This window comes from Mustelus asterias, unplaced genomic scaffold (genome assembly GCF_964213995.1).
Source record: "Mustelus asterias unplaced genomic scaffold, sMusAst1.hap1.1 HAP1_SCAFFOLD_134, whole genome shotgun sequence".
Classification (NCBI taxonomy): domain Eukaryota; kingdom Metazoa; phylum Chordata; class Chondrichthyes; order Carcharhiniformes; family Triakidae; genus Mustelus; species Mustelus asterias.
In genome coordinates, this window is record NW_027590165.1 from 613773 (window position 1) to 631244 (window position 17472).

At 46.0% G+C, this 17472-nt stretch overlaps 1 protein-coding gene across 1 annotated transcript in view; it reads right to left on the reverse strand.

Moving 5' to 3' along the window:
* Positions 1-838: 838 nt before the first annotated feature.
* LOC144484923 (uncharacterized) overlaps positions 839-17472 on the reverse strand; it is a 108205-nt gene continuing 91571 nt past the window's right edge. The window contains exons 5-9 of the mRNA XM_078203282.1: positions 13450-13616; positions 6797-6968; positions 6628-6693; positions 1670-2135; positions 839-869 (exon numbers count right to left, since the gene is read on the reverse strand). Of these exons, the coding sequence (XP_078059408.1) occupies positions 839-869; positions 1670-2135; positions 6628-6693; positions 6797-6968; positions 13450-13616 (902 nt within the window). The remainder of the gene's footprint in view (positions 870-1669; positions 2136-6627; positions 6694-6796; positions 6969-13449; positions 13617-17472) is intronic.

Genomic DNA, 17472 nt, shown 5'->3' on the forward strand with positions numbered 1-17472 from the left:
ATGATCCTTTTTCAGATTTTTGAGAGAGGCCTTTACAGCAATAATTATTTAAAATTTATCCCAATAATGTTTTTATTCATTCAAGGAACGTGGGCATCGCTGGTTTTGCCAACATTTATTGTCCATGCCTATTCCAGGAGAATCTGCCTTCTTGAAACGATGTAGTTTTATCAGAGAATCTGGATTTATTACAGGTTCAGAAGGAGGCCAATCGGCCCATCATATCTGCATCTGCTCTCAAATGAGCATTATTACTTTGTGCCATTCTCCCACACTTTGTGACCATTGGACATTGTTTCTCTCTTGACGTCCTCGAATGAACATGCCTCTGTTTTATTAGAACAAAGGAAATGGCTTCTCAACAATGAAAATATCCGCTCTGAGACCAAACAGTTACCTCAACTCCTGACATTTGTGCAGAACGGGTCCCAGCCGCTGGAGCCCTTCACACTGAATGTGGCATCCCCCTAGATTGAGGTGTTTTATTGTATCACAGAGTCCAATGACATGAGACAGGACCGCACAGTCAATCGGGGTCAGTCGCAATTGACTAAATGAAAGTGTTTCCACAGATCCCACTGTGTTCCGAGCCAGTGCTTTATTCTGAGACTCAAACAGGTAGTGGAATGTGTTCAGGAGCTTCCTCTTCCCATTTTCAGTCTCTGTGTCTCCAATCTGCCCTTCAACCTTCTCCTTCACCCAGTCAATCACTCGGCAGGTTGTTTGATGAGGAAATGGACCCAGAAACCCCACCAGGGGTCGAGCTGACTGTGGGGAGGACAGACCAGCAACAAAACGGAGAAATATCTCAAATCGCCCATCTTCCTCACTGTGGGCTTCACTGAGGAGTTTCCCGATCTCCCCAGGATCTGGAATCAGGAATTGTGTGAGTGCAGCTACAAACTCTTGGATGGTGAGGTGTGGGAATGTATAAACCACACTCTGGGCAGAAACATCTCTCTCCAAAAGTTCCATCAGGAACCCAGACAGGAACTGGGAAGATTGTAGATTGTACTCAATCAAATCTCCATTTCTAAACACAATCTTCTTCTTGGAGACTCCTGTGTAGGCCATCTCACCAAGCTTCAGTAACACATCACGGGGGTTTTCAATCTCTCGGCCATGGTTTTTCAGAATGTTGTAAATATAGTAGGAATATAGTTGGGTGATGGTCTTGGGAACTTGCTGCTGTTTCCTGTTTCTTTGTGTAAAGAAGGGACCCAGTGACAGACCGAGGATCCAGCAGTAGGAAGGGTTGTAACACATGGTGTACAGGATCTCGTTCTCCTCCACGTGTTTGAAAACAGCTGCTGCCACCGTCTGATTTTCAAAAAACTTGTTGAAATATTCCTTCCGTTCATCACCAACAAATCCCAGGATTTCAGCCCAGACACTGATGTCAGCCTTTTCCAATAAATGTAATGCAGTGGGGCGGCTGGTCACTAACACTGAACATCCAGGGAGCAGCTTGTGCTGTATTAAACTGTACACAATGTCAGACACTTCACACCAGCATTCAGGATCTGTGCACATGTACTGAGGTTCTGTATTTCTCCGATTGTCAGCAAAATCAATCCTGTCCTTGAATTCATCCAAACCATCGAATATAAACAGCAATCCTTTTGGGTTCTTCCAGAGCTCTCCCAGAATATTCCCAAAGTAGGGATACTGATCCAATATCAGATTCCTCAGGTTTATTCTACAGTTAACAGTGTTCAAATCCCGGAATTTAAAACTGAAAACAAATTGAAAGTGTGGGTATATTTTCCCAGTGGCCCAGTCATGAACAATTTTTTGTACCATTGTTGTTTTTCCAATTCCCGGCACTCCGCTCACTGCTGCTGAATTCCCAGATTTGGATTTTCTCTGGGAAAAGCTGCTCTGAAACAATTGATCAGTTCGGATTTTTTCCAGTTCTCTTCGGAGATGTTTCTCTCTCCATTCTTCATGGTCTCGGCCTCTTGCCAGCAGTTCATGTTCGACAAGTGTCCGATCTCGAACAGCGGAAATAACCGTTAGCTCAGCGTATCGATCAACCAGCTGGAAAATCTTAACCTTCTCCTTTATGAGGATAGTGTTCACTCTCAGTGTTTCAGTTTGTACCCGGAGTGTCTCCTTGTGTTTCTGTTGGAGATCTTCAATTAGAACAGAGGGAAAATGTTAGTTGCATTAAGACACTGTCTTTGCTGATTTGAGAGATTTAATTTACAGTGTCAGTCAAGGTTTGAGTAGGATATAAAATTGAATTATTGAAAACCTCATTTGACAATGATTAATTTCCACTTAAAGTTTCAGGTCTTCACTTAATTCCAATATTTCTATCACATGTTGGGGGCGATTCTCCCGAAAAGGAATCTCGGTGTCGAATTTGGGTAAAAACTGGAGTAAATCACGCTGGACTTTTCAGCGGGAGTTTCAAAATGAATCTCCCACAATCTCTGCAGAGCAGATTGCACGAGCGTGAATCAGGCTGGAGGGGCCGGCAGCATCGCGCTGAGCGGCCACTGTGCGTGCGATGATCTGTCAGTGCAGAGATCGGCGCATGCGTACTGGCCCCACAATGCCGGCGGCCGGCACTCCTCCCACTCCTACACAGTCCCAACGCCCCCTCCCCTCCCCCTCCTACACAGTCCCAACGCCCCCTCCCCTCCCCCTCCTACACAGTCCCAACGCCCCCTCCCCTCCCCCTCCTACACAGTCCCAACGCCCCCTCCCCTCCCCCTCCCACACAGTCCCAACGCCCCCTCCCCTCCCCCTCCTACACAGTCCCAACGCCCCCTCCCCTCCCCCTCCCACACAGTCCCAACGCCCCCTCCCCCCCACCCCAACGGACTGACCCCGCCGTAATCTTGACACCCCCCCCCCCCCCACCCAGAAGGCTGATCTCCTCCCCCCACCCTGATGGCCAGCCCCAATCGCTGTCCTCCCTCCCTCCGTCACTCAGCCCGAATGCAGAGTGGAAGCGGGACTCCCCACCCCCACTGCTCACCCCCACAGGCCCGATCCCCATTAGGCCCTGTACTCTTGGCACTGCTCAATGCCCAGTAGGCAGTGCCAAGGTGTCCTGGACATTAGCACTTTGCCCCTTTGGAAGTGCCAGGGGCCCAGGCTGGCAATGCCCAGGGTACCCCAGCCACCTCCAACCTCCTGGGGGCCTCGATGACATCCCCTTCACTCCAGCGGGGTCTGGTCACCAGCTCCCTGCAAATGGGAAGTTGTACAAAACCCCGTCGGAGTGAACCACTCCTGACGTGAGGGGGTGGCGGGGCGAGAGGCTCGTGGGCCCGGAAATCTCAGTGCTGGGCCCGCTAATGACTTTTAAGCAGATTCAAATGCGCATTGTAATAATTTATACAGCTCCGCGCGGATCTCTGGCACGGAGCTGTCGGTGCCCGAAATCCAGCTGCCGGAGACGCAGGCAGGCTATGGCCCCCAGCGGGAAGCCTGTGAAACGGCTCTGCACCAGTCTCCTGGTCTGCTGCACTACCAAAGCAGCACAGCGACCTGGGAGAATCGCCCCCATTGATTTTACAAAGGTGATGTTTTAACTCTGATGGTTAATACTTTCCACCCTGCACTTATTATAGACATCTCATTGGTAGATCTTGATTATATAGCAGTCCACATAGTTTGTGAACTGGTCAGAGCTCCCAATCTGCTGCAGAAATGCTAAGTGGGATATTAGACGCTGCGTAGGAGCGGGAGAGACTGTAATTGTTCAGGAGTCTCACTGTTACTGTGCATAAACTTCAGTAGGTTCTCTGTCATATTGTGTGCATTGGAAAAGCAACAGTTTTGAACATGGAAAGTTCTGCTATTCTATCAGGGCTGTTACCACATTAAGCGAGTTATTGCAGAGCCGTTTGGATCAGTTGGGTGGGCGCTTGATGTGGTTTATGTTATAACAACAGCCTGACGATCGATCCCTGTTCTTTTTAAGGTGAATTCAGGACCTCGCTCGTTGCCCTGCCCATGGTGGAGACATAACCTGCCTTTAGACAGAGAACTCAAAACAAAAATAACCTTCCCCTTTTATAGTGTTTCAAGTCAAGTACTAGGGAACATAGGTTTAAGGTGCGTGGGGAGAAGTTTAGAGCAGATGTGTGAGACAAGTTTCTTTTACACAGAGGATGGTGAATGTCTGGGACGTGCTGTCTGGGGAGGTGGTGGGAACAGGTACGACAGCAGCATTTAAGGGGTAACTAGACGAATACATGAATAGGATGGGAATGGAGGGATACGGACTCTGTATGTGCATACGTTTTCAGTTTAGGCAGGCATCATGGTTTGCGCAGGCCTGGAGTGCCAAAGATACCTGTTCCTGCGCTGGACTTTACTTTGTTCTTTGTTTTTGAACGGACAGAGATATTTCCAAGTCAGGGTGATGAGTGACTTGGTGGAAAACATAGTGGTGTGCCCCTGTGACTGCTGCCCTTGATCTTCTGGATGGCAGCAGCCATGAGTTTGGAAAGTGCTATCTCAGCAGCCTTGCTGTGTTCGGCAGTGCATCTTGTAGATGGTAAACACTGCTGCCATTTTTCGTCGGTGGTGAAGGGGATAAGTTTTGTGGGCGGGTATTAATCAAACAGTCTACTTTAAACTGGTATGTGAGGAATTCCACGCGTGTCGTTGAGCTGCACTTCCCCAGGTGAGGGCAGAGAATTCCATCACACTTCTGACTTGTGCCTTGTGGATGGTGGAAAGTTTACAGGGAGCAAGAGATGACTTTCACGCTGTAGAATTCTGAGCAGCTGACCTGTTCTTGTCGTCACACTATTTATATATCGAGTCCAGTTCAGTTTCTGGTCAATGGTAACCCTCAGGTTGTTGATAGTGGGGGATACAGCAAACAGTGATGCCACCGATTGTCAAGGGGTGATGGTTGAATCCACTCTTGTTGGAGATAGTTATAGCTTGGTACGTGTGTGGTGTGAAGTTTACATGCAACCTTGTCAGATCAAACCTAGATTTTGTCCAGAACTTGCTGCATTTGGACATGAATTGCTTCAGTATCTGAGGAGTCATGAATGTTCTGGAACATTGCACAGTCACCAGTGGACATCTCCGCTTCTGAACACTGAGCCCTGGTGGCCCGGGTTTGGCTTGATGGGCCATCTGGGATTTTGCTACTCACTAATTTGATATGTTTACGGTAGGAATGATTTCTCAGGTGCAGCGAACCCTTTACATCTGGCTCAAGGCCCGACTCTTTACTGTGAACCCAGAACATAAGAACTAGGGGCAGGAATAGGCCATCTGGCCCCTCAAGCCTGCTCTACCATTCAATAAGATCATGGCTGATTTTTTTGTGGACTCAGCTCCACTTACCCACCTGCTCACCATAACACTTAATTCCTTTACTGTTCAAAAATGTAGCTATCCTTGCTTTAAAAACATTGAGTGAGGTAGCCTCAACTGCTTCACTCGGCAGGGAATTCCACAGATTCACAACACTTTGGTTGAAGAAGTTCCTCCTCAACTCGGTCCTAAATCTGCTCCCTCTTATTTTGAGGCCATGCCCCCAAGTTCTAATTTCACCTGCCAGTGGAAACAACTTCCCTGCTTCTATCTTATCTATTCCCTTCATAATCTTATATGTGTCTATAAGATTCCCCTCATTATTCTGAATTCCAATAAGTATCTTCACAGTCCACTCAGTCTCTCCTCAAAAGCCAACCCTCTCAACTCCGGAATCAACCGTGGAAATTTCCTTTGCGCCCCCTCCAGTGCCAGTATATCCTTTCTCAATAAGGAAACCAAAACTGTGCACAATGCTCCAGGTGTGGCCTCACCAGCACCTTATACAGCTGCAACATAACCTCGCTGTTTTTAAACTCCATCCGTCTATCAATGAAGGACAAAATTCCATTTGCCTTCTTAATTCCCTGCTCCACCTACAAACACCTTGTGATTCTTGCACAAGGACACCCAGGTCTCTCTGCACAGCCGCATGCTGCAATTTTTTGCCATTTAAGTAATAGTCCATTTTGCTGTTACTCGTACCCAAATGGATGACCTCACATTTACCAACATTGTACTCCATCTACCAGACCCTCGCCCACTCAGACTATCTATATCCCTTTGTAGACTTTCAGCATCCTCTGCACACTTTGCTCTGCCACTCATCTTAGTGTCATCTGCTAATTTTGACACACTACACTTGGTCTCCAACTCATCTGTGCAAATCGTCAACAATTGCGGTCCCAACACTGATCCCTGAGGCACACCATTAGTCACTGATCGCCAACCAAAACAACCATTTACCCCACTCTTTGCTTTCTGTTAGAACACCCAGGCACGCAGGAGCTCTGTACTGAATTCACACGGTACCGGGTTTCGGACAGGTGTCTATAAGACTTCAGAAGTAATACCAATTAACAGCTAGGTTAAGTGAAAAGATGCAATGGTCACACATTTTTGGAAAAAAAAACGACAGATCATCTGAATTGCAATTTGAAGCTTTGTATGGTCGACCATTAATGACAAAACCGAATCATGCTCGACCCAATTTCCACAGTCTTGAATTTTCAGTATCCCAGATTTTCACAATCTCTTAAACAAAGGCTCCAACCAATCGTTCAGATTCTCAGAAGTGAAATAGTTTATAATCTCCATTTCCTCTCTTACCTTTCAGGTTAGTGGGTAATTCAGATAAACCATGTGCGATGTTGATATAATCAAACGAATCAGCATCTGTTTAAATAAATGAACTTCCATGAAACCAGCTCAGTGTAATATTACAGTGATATCGACAGTGTTTAAATGTGAAATTGAATTCACTGTGATTTTACCGTACCAAGCTCCTGTGTTTCTTTCAGTATTTTATCCAGTTTTGGGACTCCGTGACGCATTCTCACAAAGGATTCCCACATCACCCTTCGAGCCCGAGATCCTTTTTCCATCACCAGATTGAGGAGAAGTTTGGAACTGTCCGCCCGGTTTCCCTTATCCACGAGCTCAGTGACTTTCTATGAAGAATAGTGATGAAGAATAGTGAGACGCAGAGTGAAAGGTAAACACTGAGAATGAGATGGAAAGGATCTGCTCAATGATGGGATTTCCCAGTTGTTTTCAGCTCAGAAATCAGTCACTGGGCCGGGTCCTGATCCATAATAAACACGGACTGAAAAGTCTCTTGAAATCTCGTTCCAACCACTAACAATAAACAAATGTGAATCAACTGAACTGGAAATCAAAAACACATTTCAACTCGTGTGAGGAATCACTGAGAATCTGATATATTTTCATGTGATTAGTTGTCTGTCCTTCAGTGTCCAACATGATGGGGCGGCACGGTAGCACAGTGGTTAGCACTGCTGCTTCACAGCTCCAAGGACCTGGGTTCAATTCCCGGCTTGGGTCACTGCCTGTGTGGAATTTGCACATTCTCCTCGTGTCTGCGTGGGTCCCCTCCGGGTGCTCCGGTTTCCTCCCACAGTCTAAAGATGTGCGGGTTAGGTGGATTGGCCATGCTAAAATTGCCCCTAAGTGTCCTGAGATGCGGAGGTTAGAGGGATTAGCGGGTAAATGTTTAGGGATAAGGGGGTAGGGTCTGGGTGGAATTGTGGTCGGTGCAGACTCGATGGGCCGAATGGCCTGTTTCAAATCTGTAGGGTTTCTCTGATTCGATGACTGATTGACAACATGATGCACTTTTCCCACACAGTTAAATCACGCTGTGATTTACCAGGAAATCCTGATGAGATGTGGCAATGTGTTTTTTCTCCAAAAGGGTAGTGTGTCTTTGAAACGCTCTTCCTGAAACGGTGGTAGGAACGGAGAGGTGGATGGCGTCTTGGTCAGCAAGGAGTTATGGGTATCGTGGATAGGCAGTCTACAGATTGGAGGCTACAATCAAATCAGACATGATGTTATTAAAGAGCGGGGCAGACTCGAGGGGCTGAACGGCCTACTCCTAGCAGCACAGTGGTTACCATTGCAGTCTCACAGGTTTGATCCCGGCCTTGGGTGACTGGCTGTGCGGAGTTTGCACATTCTTCCCATGTCTGTGTGGGTTTCCTGCATTGTCTAAAGATGGGCCTGGGTCAGCTGCTCTTTCAAAGAGTTGGTGCAGAATGATGGGCCTCCTTATGGACTGTAGGGATTCCTGCTCTCCATGTGTAAGTAAACTAAACAACGAATCAGAACTCAGATGGCAGGGAAATAATGAGTCTGATCCTGAAGTTATTCAAATGCAAGCAATGTTAAAATGAAATTTAACTGACAAATTGCCATTGACTAATCCAAATACCGACTGCTAATTTAGGTCAGGAGAATGAGCCATTGACAATGGTGAAAAATCTAATGTAAACTTTACCGCTCAGTAACTCAAATTCCAGAAACAAAACATTTTTCGTTTTCAAATTACTAGTATGAAATCTCGGTGAAGAGGAGAGGGGAATTAGATCGGATTCGAGAGATATTAACACAGTTACAAGTGGGGTGTGAAGGAGGGGCTGAGCAAGATGTCAGAGTCGTGCTAATGGAGAATTTCAGACTGGAGTTTACAGGAATGGTTCAAACTCATTGACTCGTAAACTAGAAGAATGGGAATTTTAAACTGAAGACATCAGAGGACTGGGGGGCCATTGTGAGCACAAAGTGATATCTGGAGTCTGACGGGGAACACAGTAAAGGCAGCAGAATCTGAGGAGCTGAAGATAAAGGGCAATGTGGGAGGCCCAGCAGGAGAACATTGGAACAGACGAATCTGGGGGTAACAAAAATATAGATTCGGATTCAGCAGGAGCTGTGCTGAGGTGGGAGGAGAAATTTGCAGTGTTACATTCAGAGAATAAGGATATTTCTGCACTGACAATTATGCAGGAAATGGAGTTCAGCTTGATTCTGAACACTGAAGTCACAGATAGTCTGGCCAGGTCTCAGTCAGCGGCTGGGAATGGAATACAATCCGGTGGTGAGGAGATGGAGTTTGTGTCGGGGGGAGCAGACAATGGAGTTATTTTTTTCAATGTTTAAGAGAGGGAGTAAATTACTTTCCCAGAGCACAGGGGCAGAAAATCACAAAGTGAATGAATTCAATGATGTTATATTCCCCCGTGAAGACTGACTTTCCACAATGAAAAAAATAGGGCAGCATTCTTTTTAACATGATTCCAGCTTCTATTCTGTAAGATTCTGAGACTACGGATCGAAAATTAATACTACTCAGTGTCAGTTGCAGTAAACTAAGCGTTGTGGTGTAATATGAGGACAATATTGAGTCAAAGTGAGATAAGCCAGCTCATTTCTAAAATCATTGATGAGACGACATTTAGAATATTGTATCCAGTTGTGGTTCCCTCAGTGCAACAAAATTATTGCAGCTTCTGAAAACAACTGGAATGGTTGAGATGATTGTGTGGTTGGACGAGGACCCATTGTGGAAAGTGGATCTGTCTTCACTGAAAACAAGTTTCAGAGGCGATATGATTGCGGATCTCCATTGACTCCAGTTTTGCCGGAAGGTTTTGATGCTAATCGAGTGAAAATGCTGTCTTGATGTGAATGACAGACCCTTTCACCTCTCCCCTGTAATTCTTTAACCATGTCTGAACCAAAGGAGCTCTGCAGCAGAGTGGTCCTGGCAGAACGCAAACTAAGTATCTGTGAGCAGGTTATTGCTGAGCAAGGACCACTGCAAGAACTGTTGATGATCCCTTCCGTCATTTTGATGACTGTGAATAGATTAATAGAATGGTAATTCCTGGAGTGGGTTTGTCCTGTTTATCATAGACAGGCTGTTGCTGGCAATATTCCCATATTGTCGGGTAGATGCCAGTGTTGTAGCTGCACTGAACAGCTTGGCTCACAGTGCAGCCTGTGCTGGAGCACAAAGCTTCAGTATCACAGCCAGGATGTTGTCAGTGTTCCTGCACACCAAGCACTAAGTTATTCCTTTAGATCATGTGGAGGGATCACTCCTCATCGCCAATGCAGGAAGCCTCCAAATCCACTTTCCCATCACCAGAAACCGTTTGTTGAAAGTCAAAAGGAAGAGCCGCAATCACAACTTAGAGCAAGTCTGTATCCCAGGACCAGCAGTCCGATTAAAGCCTCCGCTCAAGCAGGAAGTTTGTACTTCAAAAAGCTGACAGATTTAATGACTATCTCCCATGTCCTTTATGGCTCGTCATAACACTCGTCGACACAACTCATTGAACCAGGGCTAGGCCTCTGGTTTGATGATAATGGTGGAGTGATGGATGTGTCATGCTATTATTGAATAGATTGACGTGATAAGCAATGCTGCACCTGATAAATCTATCACATTTCGCGAGGGCAGAGCATCGCACAACACCACACCCACTCCTCAGTTTAAAGAGCTACTTCATCTCCAACACAGGCTGTGCGCTGAGTCTTACCAACACTGTCATGAACAAGTGAATCTGCCACATGCTCAGCCTGGAAAGTTCAGTCAATAATCGTGCTGCCAAGACATTCTTGATTGGAGAAATTAAGTTGCTTTGCCTCTTTTTCTGGACCATTTCAGAGGGCAGTGATTAGTCAACCACATTTGTGTGTGTCTGGATCCACATACAGGCCAGCTTGAGTCAGGACAGCAGGTCTCCTCAGCTAAAGTCACGGGTAAGATGCCTGAAGATTGAAGGGTGGCAAATGTTATGCCTTTGTTTAAGAAGGGCTGCAGGGAAAAGCCTGGGAACTACAGGGCGGTGAGCCTCACATCTGTGGTAGGTAAGTTGTAAGAAGGTATTTTGAGAGACAGGATCTACAGGCATTTAGAGATGCAATGACTGATAGGGGAGAGTCAGCGTGGTTTTGAGAGTGGAAAATCATGTCTCTCAAATTTGACTGAGTTTTTTGAAGGGGTAACCAAGAAGGTAGATGAGGGGAGTGCTGTTGATGTTGTCGATATGGACTTCAGCAAGGTCTTTGACAAGGGACCACATGGTAGGTTGTTGCATGAGGTTAAATCTCACTGGATTCAGGGTGAAGTATCTAAATGGAGACACAATTGGCTTGATGACAGAAGACAGAGGGTGGTTGTATAGGGTTGTTTTTCAAACTGGAAGCCTGTGACCAGTGATGTGCCTCAGGGATCGGTGCTGGGTCTACTGTTATTTGTCATTCATATTAATGATTTGGATGAGAATTTAGTAGGCATGGTTAGTAAGTTTGCAGATGACACCAAGATTGGTGGCACAGTGGACGGTGAAGACAGTTATCTAGCATTGCAACGGGATCTCGATCAACTGGGCCAGTGGACTGACGAATGGCAGATGGAGTTTAATTTAAGTAAAGCGAGGTGATGCATTTTGGTAGATCGAACCAGGGCAGGACTTACTGAGTTAATGATAGGGCGCTGGTGAGAGTTACAGAACAAAGAGATCTTGAGGCACAAGTTCATAGCTCCTTGAAAATGGACAGAGTGGTGAAGAAGGCATTCGGCATGCTTGGTTTCATTAGTCAGAACATTGAATACAGGGGTTGGGATGTCTTCAAGTTGTACAAGACATTGGTAAGACCACATTTGGAATACTGTGTAGTTCCAGTCACCCTATTATAGAAAGTATATTAAACTAGAAAGAATGCAGAAAAGATTTACCAGGATGCTACTGGGACTTGATGGATTGAGTTATAAGGAGAGGCTGGATAGACTGGGACTTTTTCCTCTGGAGCGTAGAAGGCTGAGGCGTGATCTTATAGAGGTCTATAAAATAGAGGTGCACAGATCAGCTAGATAGTCAATATCTTTTCCCAAAGGTAGAGGAGACTAGAGTGCATAAGATTAAGGTGAGAGGGAAGAGATAAAAAAGTGTCCAGAGGGGCAATTTGTTCACACAGAGGATAAGAACATAAGAAATAGGAGCAGGAGTCGGCCATCTAGCCCCTCGAGCCTGCCCCGCCATTCAATAAGATCATGGCTGATCTGAAGTGGATCAGTTCCACTTACCCGCCTGATCCCTATAACCCCTAATTCCCTTACCGATCAGGAATCCATCTATCCATGATTTAAACATATTCAACGAGGTAGCCTCCACCACTTCAGTGGGCAGAGAATTCCAGAGATTCACCACCCTGAGAGAAGAAGTTCCTCCTCAACTCTGTCCAAAACTGACCCCCCTTTATTTTGAGGCTGTGCCCTCTAGTTCTAGTTTCCTCTCTGAGTGGAAAGAATCTCTCCACCTCTACCCTATCCAGCCCCTTCATTATCTTATAGGTCTCTATAAGATCCCCCCTCAGCCTTCTAAATTCCAACGAGTACAAACCCAATCTGCTCAGTCTCTCCTGATAATCAACACCCTTCATCTCTGGTATCAACCTGGTGAACCTTCTCTGCACTCCCTCCAAGGCCAGTATATCCTTCCGCAAATAAGGGGACCAATACTGCACACAGTATTCCAGCTGCGGCCTCACCAATGCCCTGTACAGATGCAGCAAGACATCTCTGCTTTTATATTCTATCCCCCTTGCGATATAGGCCAACATCCCATTTGCCTTCTTGATCACCTGTTGCACCTGCAGACTGGGTTTTTGCGTCTCATGCACAAGGACCCCCAGGTCCCTCTGCACAGCAGCATGTTGTAATTTCTTTCCATTTAGATAATAATCCGATTTGCTATTATTTCTTCCAAGGTGAATAACCTCGCATTTGTTAACGTTATACTCCATCTGCCATGGATGGTGCGTGTCTGGAACAAGCTGCCAGCGGTAGTTGTAGAGGCGGGTACAATTTTGTCTTTTAAAAAGCATTTAAAGAGTTACATGGGTACAATGGGTAGAGAGGGATATGGGCCAAATGCGGGCAATTGGGACGAGCTTAGGGGTTTAAAAATGGGGCTGCATGGACAAGTTGGGCCGAAGGGCCTGTTTGCATGCTATAAATCTGTATGACTCTATAAAGGGCCTCAGCGAAACAAATTGGTTTTGACGAAAATCGAATATTAATATACAAACTGCCACAGTGAGATCAAAGCATGTTTCATGGCGTTTTAAAGCTCCGATCCCGCAAGGGCGCCTTTAACACTGGTTTACACAAGCACCTGAGTGGACCCAGTAATATCCCAATTAACTGCGTGGTGAGTGCAGCCAAGCTGCTGTCCCCGTGCGTGGTGAGTGCAGCCAAGCTGCTGTCCCCGTGCGTGGTGAGTGCAGCCAAGCTGCTGTCCCCGTGCGTGGTGAGTGCAGCCAAGCTGCTGTCCCCGTGCGTGGTGAGTGCAGCCGAGCTGTGAAGTATCCAAAAGGATCTCCAGATCCCAAAATTCCCAAACTCTGACGTTTCCCTCTCCTCATACCTGGGTCTGGTGTAGACTTAAAGACAGGAATATTATGAGTCAATAACTCCATTATCAGTGCAGCGTGTGATTCCTTGTCTGCTGGAAGATTATCCGAACAGAACCTGCTCTTTTACCATCATTTGTCAATATATACGGAAAGTTGTGTACTGATAGGAATAATGCAAACTAATTCTGTATTCCTCCCACTTACCCCATGTTCTTGTCCAGTGAAAATTCTCTCGTATGTTAACGTTAAGCTGACTCCATCCACTCCTCCTTCCATCGCCTGCTCTAGTCTGTCCCGGTAGAATTTTGTCAATTGGAACAACTGGTAATCATCACAGTTTGTCAGGAACTGAGGGATTGTGGAGTTTGGATCTGTGAACACAAATGGAGAAAAATAAACACGTCAATGTGTTTCTATCCATGTTGTTACACTTCACTTTACAAGAAGCAACTGAAGCCCCCTGTGAACCGTATTATCAAACACCTTCTGGGAACACAGAAACATTCAGTGAAAGCTTATTTGACCTTACCCCTGTAACAAACTTAGCCCCAAATCCATGAACATCCATTGTTAATAAGAACATAAGAAATAGGAGCAGGAGTAGGCCATCTAGCCCCTCGAGCCTGCCCCGCCATTCAATAAGATCATGGCTGATCTGAAGTGGATCAGTTCCACTTACCCGCCTGATCCCTATAACCCCTAATTCCCTTACTGATCATGAATCCATCTATCCGTGATTCAAACATATTCAACGAGTTAGCCTCCACCACTTCAGTGGGCAGAGAATTCCAGAGATTCACCACCCTCTGGGAGAAGAAGTTCCTCCTCAACTCTGTCCTAAACTGACACCTCATTATTTTGAGGCTGTGCCCTCTAGTTCTAGCTTCCTTTCTAAGTGGAAAGAATCTCTCCACCTCTACCCTATCCAGCCCCTTTTGTGCAAAGGGACCTGGGGGTCCTTGTGCATGAGACGCAAAAACCCAGTCTGCAGGTGCAACAGGTGATCAAGAAGGCAAATGGGTTGTTGGCCTATATCGCAAGGGGGATAGAATATAAAAGCAGAGATGTCTTGCTGCATTTGTACAGGGTATTGGTGAGGCTGCAGCTAGAATACTGTGTGCAGTATTGGTCCCCTTATTTACGGAAGGATATATTGGCCTTGGAGGGAGTGCAGAGAAGGTTCACCAGGTTGATACCAGAGATGAGGGGTAGAACATCGAACATAACAGCGGGATTACTATCTCAATGGAAACAAATTAAAACATGCTACCGTGCAAAGGGACCTGGGGGTCCTTGTGCATGAGACGCAAAAGCCCAGTCTGCGGGTACAACAGGTGATCAAGAAGGCAAATGGGATGTTGGCCTATATTGCGAGGGGGATAGAATATAAAAGCAGGGATGTCTTGATGCACCTGTACAGGGCATTGGTGAGGCCGCAGCTGGAATACTGTGTGCAGTATTGGTCCCCTTATATGAGGAAGGATATATTGGCATTGGAGGGAGTGCAGAGAAGGTTCACCAGGTTGATACCGGAGATGAGGGGTTTGGATTATGAGGAGAGGCTGAGGAGATTGGGTTTGTACTCGTTGGAGTTTAGAAGTATGAGAGGGGATCTTATGGAGACTTATAAGATAATGCGGGGGCTGGATAGGGTGGAGGCGAAGAGGTTCGTTCCACTTAGTAAGGAAGTTAAAACTAGAGGACACAGCCTCAAAATAAAGGGGGGTCGGTTTAAGACAGAGTTGAGGAGGAACTTCTTCTCCCAGAGGGTGGTGAATCTCTGGAATTCACTGCCCACTGAGGTGGTGGAGGCTACCTCGCTGAATATGTTTAAAGCGCGGATGGATGGATTCCTGATAGGTAAGGGAATTAAGGGTTATGGGGATCAGGCGGGTAAGTGGTACTGATCCACGTCAGATCAGCCATGATCTTATTGAATGGCGGGGCAGGCTCGAGGGGCTAGATGGCCTACTCCTGCTCCTATTTCTTATGTTCTTATGTTCTTAGTACAGGCCCTTCGGCCCTCGATGTTGCGCCGACCAGTGGTACCAACCTAAAGCCCCTCTAATCTACACTATTCCAATATCATCCATATGTTTATCCGATAACCACTTGAACGCTCTCAACGTTGACGAGTCCACCACTGCTGCAGACAGGGCATTCCACGCCCTTACTACTCTCTGAGTAAAGAACCTACCTCTAACATCTGTCCTATATCTCTCACCCCTCAATTTAAAACTATGTCCCCTCGTGCTAGCCAACACCATCCGAGGAAAAAGGTTCTCACTATCCACCCTATCTAATCCTCTGATCAGCTTGTATGCCTCTATTAAATCACCTCTTAACCTTCTTCTCTCTAACAAAAACAACCTCAAGCCCCTCAACCTTTCCTCATACGATTTTCCCACCATACCAGGCAACATCCTGGTAAATCTCCTCTGCACCCTTTCCAAGACTTCCACATCTTTCCTATAATACGGTGACCAGAACTGTACGCAATACTCCAAATGCGGCCGCACCAGAGTTTTGTACAGTTGCAGCATGACCTCCTGGCTCTGAAACTCAATCCCTCTACCAATAAAAGCTAACACACCGTACGCCTTCTTAACAACCCTATCAACCTGGATGTCAACTTTCAGGGATCTATGCACATGGACACCCAGATCCCATTGTTCATCCACACTACCAAGTATCTTACCAGGTGTTGATTATGAGGAGAGACTGAGCAGATTGGGTTTGTACTCGTTGGAATTTAGAAGGCTGAGGGGGGATCTTATAGAGACCTATAATCTGTCACAGGTAAAGCATTCAAATCGATCATTAAGAAGGTTATACCTGGACACTCAGAGAAACTCAAGGAAATCTGGAAGAGTCAGCATGGAAAGGGAAATCGTGCTGAACTAATTTACTGGAGTTCTTTGAAGGATCAGTGACACCGTGGATAAAGAGGAGCCTGTAGACATGCTGCACTTGGATTCCAGAGGCCATTTGAGGAGGTGCCACATCAAAGTTTTGTGGAAAATGAAAGATGACAGTGCAGGGAGTAACATAATAGTATTGATAGAAGATTGGCTGGCTGGTAGAAAACAGAGTATTGATGAATGGGTGCTGTATCCGATTGGCCGGCTGGGACCAGTGGAAAGCTGCAAGCGTCTATGCTGCGGCATCAACTTGTTACAATTTTTATGAATGAAATAGACGAGAGAAGCGAAGGCATCAAGGTTAAATTTACAAATGATACAAACATCGGTAGAACAGGGTCTTGTGAAGAGGATATAAGGAGGTTGAGCATGGGTGAGTAAGTAAAACTGACAGATGGAGTATTATGTGGGAGAATGTGAATCTGTTTGCTTTGGCAGGGAGGATAAAAGAAACAGTATTACTAAACAGGAGAATGGCTGCAGGATTCTGATGCATTTGGATTTGGGTGTTCTCGTGCTTGAGTCAGAAAAAAATAATTTGCAGGTACAGCAAGTCATTAAAAGGCGAATGGAATATCGTCCGTTATTTTGAGAGGACTGGAAGATAAAAGGATATTATGCTTCAGATTTACAGGGAATTGGGAAGACCACATCTCGAATGGCTGATGAACAGCGGATGGAGTTTAATTCAGATAAATGTGAGGTGATGCATTTTGGTAGATCGAACCAGGGCAGGACTTACTCAGTTAATGGTAGGGCGTTGGTGAGAGTGACAGAACAAAGGGATCTTGGGGAACAGGTTCATAGCTCCTTGGAAGTGGAGTCACAGGTGGGCAGAATGGTGAAGGCGGCATTCAGCATGTTTGGTTTCATTGGTCAGAACATTGAATAAAGGAGTTGGGACGTCTTGTTGAAGTTGTACAAGACATTGGTGAGGCCACACTTGGGATACTGTGTGCAGTTCTGGTCACCCTCTTATAGAAAGGATATTATTAAACAAGAAAGAATGCAAAAAAGATTATTTACGAGGATGCTACTGGGACTTGATGGTTTAAGGTTTAAGGCGAGGCTGCATAGACTGAGACTTTTTTCCCTGGAGCGTAGGAGACTTAGGGGACATCTTATAGAGTCTGTAAGTTAATGAGGGGCAACTTTTCCCAAATGTAGGGGGGGTCTAAAACTAGAGGGCATAGGTTTAGGGAGAGAGGGGAGAGATACAATTTTTCCACAGAGAGTAGTGAGTGTCTGGAACAAGATGCCAGAGATGGGAGTGGAGTCAGATACAATTGTGTCTTTTAAAAAGCAT